Source organism: Gavialis gangeticus, unplaced genomic scaffold (assembly GCF_001723915.1).
Source record: "Gavialis gangeticus isolate Ggan-Ray unplaced genomic scaffold, GavGan_comp1, whole genome shotgun sequence".
Lineage (NCBI taxonomy): Eukaryota > Metazoa > Chordata > Crocodylia > Gavialidae > Gavialis > Gavialis gangeticus.
Genome location: NW_017729034.1, coordinates 55,699,759 through 55,705,830, shown reverse-complemented (window position 1 = coordinate 55,705,830; position 6,072 = coordinate 55,699,759). Strand labels below are relative to the sequence as shown.

Below are 6,072 nucleotides of genomic sequence, written 5' to 3'. Positions count from 1 at the left end.
GGGGGGGGGTGTGTGTTTTTTTGGGTGTTCTAAGGTTTTGAAAGTGTTTTGTGTTTGTGTATATATATATATATATATATATATATATATATATAACTACCTATATATATATATTTCCCCCCCCCCGAAAAAAAACCCAACTCTATAGTCGGCTACTAGAGAAGTGTGTTTGAGAAGCGGCCTTTTGGCTCAGATCAAGTGTAGGGGGCATCCAGATCCCAAGACCTCTGGGCTTGGGCCTGCATGTTGGATTCCTGCCAATGGATTTAGGAGTATCTGAAGTCCCAGAGTAAGAGCTTGGGCTGGAGGATGCTCGTCAGTTGTAACACCATGCATGGTGTTTAGAATGATTCAGTTCTGCCTGCTCAATTGATATGGTTTTTGGAACGATTGAGTTCTGCCCAATCAATATGATTTGGCTGATTTGACCTGGAATACAAAATGTATATTTAAAAAAATCCTGTTTTTTTTCCTTCAGCCCTTGGGTTTAAGTGATAGGGGGTTGCTTAGAACCAGGTAGTGGCCTGGGGAGCTGCCACAGAGGGGGTTTCCTTGCCCGTCTGGTTTGGGAAACCTACTTGCCTGGCTAGTTCTGCCACAATGATCTGTATTATGTTTATAGTTAGGAACATCTATTTTCAATATTATGTTAAAACACAGATTTGAATTACAGTGATAACAAACAACTAGTTTTTGTTAACAGGGACTGTCATGTAAAAGTTGTGCAATGTCACATGACTCCATAGCTCATATGCTTTTGACAATGAAACAAGGAACCTACTCTTGGGAAGCATACCACAAGTCTTCCTGCCTTGATTAAAATCTCTGGCAATATAGCAGATAAATATGTGTTTTAGCATTGCCATTTTTATTATTTTAGGATAAACGCATCAGCCCTCCATCTACTAGATATCACAAAGCTGCAGCATATCACACTTCAAAACACTGCATTATGGGAATATGAGTTTATTTTAGAGGTGCAGATAGCTATTTCTGCATATGTGAATATCGTCCTAGTCTAGTGGATCAACCTGATGCACCTAGAAAATATGGAGTGGGTGAGAACCCTGTTTTCTGGGATGAACCTAGAAAATATGGAGTGGGCAAGAATCCTATTTTTATAAAATATATTGCAGTATTTCAAGACTATTGGCACAAAATGCACCATGCTAACAATGGCTGGATCAGTCATCTGTACGCACACTTGTCATTATACACTCCTGTTCCTGCTTTTGCTGGAACTTTACCCATTCTATAAAATTCGAGCAGTGTAAAGCTGATGGGGCAGGAGTGATGGCATGTAACTGCTACTGATGTTTTTCCCCAGTAAAACAGGGAAAGAGGTAGGGCTGCTTAGAGAGATTGGGATGCCCTTAATGGTACCTACCCACCGACAGGAAGATGAAGGTGACCAAAGATAGTGAAATGGAGAAGGACTGGTGTTACTGGTCTCTCTTGTCAGGATGGCGGTGATGCAGAGGGCGGGGAGACATGGAGACCAGTATGTCATCAGTGGCTCTTGTGCTAGTGCAGCTCCTGCATTATAATGACTTAATTGCTTTTTTCCATATCTCAGTGTTCTCCCAATCAAAACACTGCAGCAGAAACTTCCCTGAGATTGACAGAAAGGTAAGTCCTCTCAAATTGTCCATGTGGGTGAATGGAGCTCCAACCAGCCTTTCTGTCAGAGCCATCAAGCTATAATCCTTTGTGAAGTTGATGAGGCAGCCTGGGGAAAGCATAGGTGAAACCAGTGAGGCAGAGAGAGGTGGCTGGCTACCAGAATATGTGAATTCCGGATATGCAGGATGCGCCTCCTTTAACAGGACAGGAGGGATTGTCGAGCTCATTTGTACACATTTTTATTACTTTGGGTACATTAAACAACTTGAGGGGAGGAAGGCTGGTATAGCAGACAGGACATTGTACTATGGCTTCAATACTTTGCTCAGCCACAGGTCTCCTGCGTGAATTTGGGCAAACCACTTGTTGAATTCTACACCTCGGCTTCCCAACTGTAGAATGGGGTTTGGATACATTCCTGACAGATGCTCAGATACTGCATTGATGAAGGTCAGATAGACAAATAATGACCCTTACCCAGAGGTCCAGGCTTAAACCTGGAGATTCCTGCCAAGAGGACATTATGGCTTCACTCGGGGTCAAACTGATTGCCATGGTTGAGGTCAGGAAGGAATTTCACCCCATGGTCAAATAAGTGTGGACTGTGGGGAAGCTTTGCCTTCCTCTGTGGTGTGGGGGCCCTCTTCCTGGGATCTCCCAAGTATATATTAACAACCTTTGCAGTTGCAGGATGTTGGCTGCCATGGTCCCCCTGTGTTACCTGTGGTAGATAAATGTGCTGTCTTCTGGTTGTATTATGGTTGACTGTAGTTTTACTAAGAGGTTAGGCCAGTGGTTCTCAGCCTTTCTGGACTGGAGGCAGCCCTCTATAACTTTTGTGAACTGAGTGGCACTCATTTTCAAAAACTAATGTATAGATTATAGCGCTTACCTCCTTACGCAGGGGCTAAGCAGCAGGGGTGGGAGATTGTCCAGACAGGGACACACTTGAGCCTGGCTTATTTCCTCACACCTGGTGGCACCCTGCAAAAGATCTGGTGGCACCTCAGGGTGCCCCTGCCTCCTGGCTGAGAATCACGGGGTTAGATGATGGATTAGGCAAGGGGTTGGATTAGATCAGTGTTTCATGGATCATAACCCAAAAATGGGTCACAAGACTATATGAAAGGGTCATGAACAAACTTAAAAAAAATTGATCCACAAACTTTAAAAATGGATAGTCTTTAAAGGACAAAAAACGTGGGAAACCACGGCATTTCCCTTGCAGGCTGGCACAGCTCCAGTCTGTGAGGGGCTGCTTGGGGTCCCCCTTGCCCCAAACACTGTGGGGCTCCAGTCTGGGGGCACTGGGTTGACAGTGAGAAGCACTGGGTCGGGACTGGCCACTGATGTTTACAAATGGGTCCTGGTACCAAAAAAATCCAGAACCACTGGACTAGATGCCGTTGGGAGGTCCCTTCCTGCTTTATTTCTCTAAGATTTCATGCCAGTTTCAGGACTCCTAAAGTATCATGCCTGCATCTCTCTTCCCAGACATTTTATAGTTCTTAATGTGGTTGCTCCCATAGAATCAAGTCAGATAATAATAATCATAATAATCACAATAATAATCACACTAATAAAATAACCATCATTATTGACACAATAATCACACTAATAAAATAATAATCAGTATCAACATAATAATCACAATAATAAAACAATCATAATCACAATAATATTGATAATATAAATCATCATAATCACAATAATCACAATATAATAAATAATAACTATCACAATAATCACAAGGATAATAAAATAATTATCATCATTATTATAATATTTTGAATTATAATAATTCATATGCTGAGAAAAAGCTAATTTTGAACGAGTGGGTGAAGGTGGAGCATTTGCTGCGGTGGGAGGACGCAGGTTTGTCCCATTGCTAAAGCACGGCAGGAGCGGCGGAACAGGTGCTGTGCTGAGCAGCCCCAGCCGAGGGGAGCGGGCGGCAGCTCAGGGCCGCGCACTCTAGGCACTCCCAGCCCAGCCCACTGCAGCTGCGCCTCCCCCGCCCCAGAACTACATTCCCCACGATGCAACGCTCCGCCCCGGGGCCTGTAGAGCGCGGGGTCCTGACTTGACCCCTCTCTACGCTGCACTACAAAATGCCTATCCAGAAACAGTGACGTTTCCCAGGGCTCACCGCCTTGGGCGGACGAGACGGCCCGTGTCTTTCGGGCAGCTCTTCTCTGGGCGGCCCGTGGGCTCCCGGCCGGTTCAGTTTGGGCCGCGCGCCTCCTGGCTTGTCCTCAGGCGCTTCTGTGGACGCCTCGTTAGGGCAGAGGGGAGGTGAGAACCCGGAGGGGGTGGGGCCTGGCGCGCGCGGGCTGCGGAGCGGAGCGGATCCACCATGAGCGGCAAGGAAGGTGACTGGCGCGCCCCTCCCCCACCCGGCGGGACGCTGGGGAAGGGGGTGCCTCGCGCGGGGCCAGCTGGCGGCCCCCGGCCGGGGGGGGCACCTGCCACACTGGCCCGTGCTGTGACGTCGGCAACGGCCGTTCTCTGCGGGCGCGTTTGCGGCACGTGGCAGCGCTCGCGTCATAGTCCTTTGTGACGTCCCCGGTGCGGCCAGGCTCCCAACCCAACCCCTCCCCCCCGCCCTTAGCCTGCGTTGCCTGGAGACGGGGGGCAGCTCCCTTCTAGGCCCAGCCCTGCCTGAGGCAGTAGTATCCCTGGGCAGGCCAGTGGGGTGCAAACAGTGTGGCCAGGGCTACCTGATATCATTGTCCTGCTTGGGCGAGGATTTCAACGCTTGTGTGATGCACCATGCACGTGCAATCATTTTTCAGGCAACTCATTAATGTGGCACATGCAAAACCCAAGTGCCTCTCAGGGAGGCTTAATCGGCTTTTGGGTTTGCTGTCAGCGCTCCCTTATGACCAGGGAACCTGGTTTTCTCTGGAAAAAAAAAAAACAAAAATCCCCAATTTTCGGTTTAAAAAAAGGAATTTAAAATGCATGTTTCCACCATTAAAATGAAACACCAGTAATGTATCTCTTTATCTGTCTAGTGGTGTTTCATTTTAATCATGGAGAGATGTGGATTCTGGGTTACTTTTTTAAAACTGAAAATTGGGGATTTTTTTTTTAATTGGAAAAAAGCAGGATCCTTTTATTGTTAGCCTCGTAATAAAGAAAGGCTTCAACTTGGATGACCCGTTCTCGCTTGCTTGCTGGCGACTTACAGTGAGCAATATAAATAAGAAAAAGACTAATTTACATATTTTTTCAGTGTAGGATATTTTTTTTCAGCAAATACCATCATTTTGAGCTTCCAGGATGATGATTTCATGTTTAAGACCTGGCAACACTGGCTGAAAGGGACCTCCACAGGGAGTCTAGTCCAACCACCTGCCCGAGACAAGACCATCCCTATCCAAACCATCCTGTACAACCCTTCATGTAAACTAGTGTTTCTCAATCTGTGGGTTGTGACCCAAAAGTGGGTCACGAGAACATATGAAAGGGTTGTGAACAAACTTTAAAAATGAAAGGAGATGAACATGGGAAATGGGCTTTTCCCTTGCAGGCTGGCAGAGCTCCAGCCTGCTGGGGTGCTTGGTGCGCCCTCCCCCCACCCCACATGCTGCGGGGCTGCGGCCTGCGGATGAGGGGAAGAGGGTCGGGAGTGAGGGGCACTGGGTTGGGACTGGCCATTAATGTTTACAAATGGGTCCTGGTACAGAAAAGGTTGAGAACTACTGATCTAAACTCTGTCATCAACCCTGACACAACACATGCCTAACGCCCTCCCTTGCCATGGGAGGCGCTGGGCTCCCTTTCCTGGGGAAATAGATTGCTCTAGGGGTCTTTGGCAGTCAGAAAGCACGAGCAAAGGGCCGGCGGTTTCCGAGGGGCTGACCTGCGTCTGAGAGGGTTGAGGACCCACTGCCCTAGGGTGGTGCCCAGCCCTGCGCTGCCTTCTGCCTGGTGTTTAGAGCCCCCTCTTGTTGCTGAAGCGTGTCATGAACTCTTTTTTTGGGGGTAGTGGAGTGGAAGGGCACCATTTCACTTCCAGCTAGGTGAATGGCATGGGGTGCTCTGTGGCAAGGACCAGGGTCCACGCCCCCTCCGTCTTCCAGGGTTGAGCCCCGGGTCACCACATTTCCCCCACCCAACTAGAATCAGGGTCCCTGCCCACCCCCTGTGTGCCACAAATGGGCCCTGCACTCCATATTTAGGGCCACATATTTAGGGCTCCCCACATCCGACAGGCTGGATGGCATGGCATGGAGGGGGCTGGATCTGGCTCACAGGCTGGTGGCTGACCAGATGAAGGTATCCATCCATCCCAGGAAGTGGGAGTGCCATAGCGCTCCCAGAAGTGGCTGCAGCGATCAGCCACCTTGCGATTGGCTGTGGGGGAGCCTCCCCCCCCATCAGTGAGATTGGCCTTGGGGGAACTCCCCTTCCATCCCTGACTGGTTGCTGTGGGGGGGGGGG

General features: G+C 48.6%; 1 protein-coding gene across 1 annotated transcript in view; it reads left to right on the top strand.

The window, feature by feature from the left end:
• The first annotated feature begins 3,916 nt into the window (after positions 1–3,916).
• TSNAX (translin associated factor X) overlaps positions 3,917–6,072 on the top strand; it is a 39,699-nt gene continuing 37,543 nt past the window's right edge. Inside the window, exon 1 of the mRNA XM_019527372.1 lies at positions 3,917–3,995. Coding sequence (XP_019382917.1) covers positions 3,980–3,995 — 16 coding nt within the window. The 5' untranslated portion in view covers positions 3,917–3,979. The remainder of the gene's footprint in view (positions 3,996–6,072) is intronic.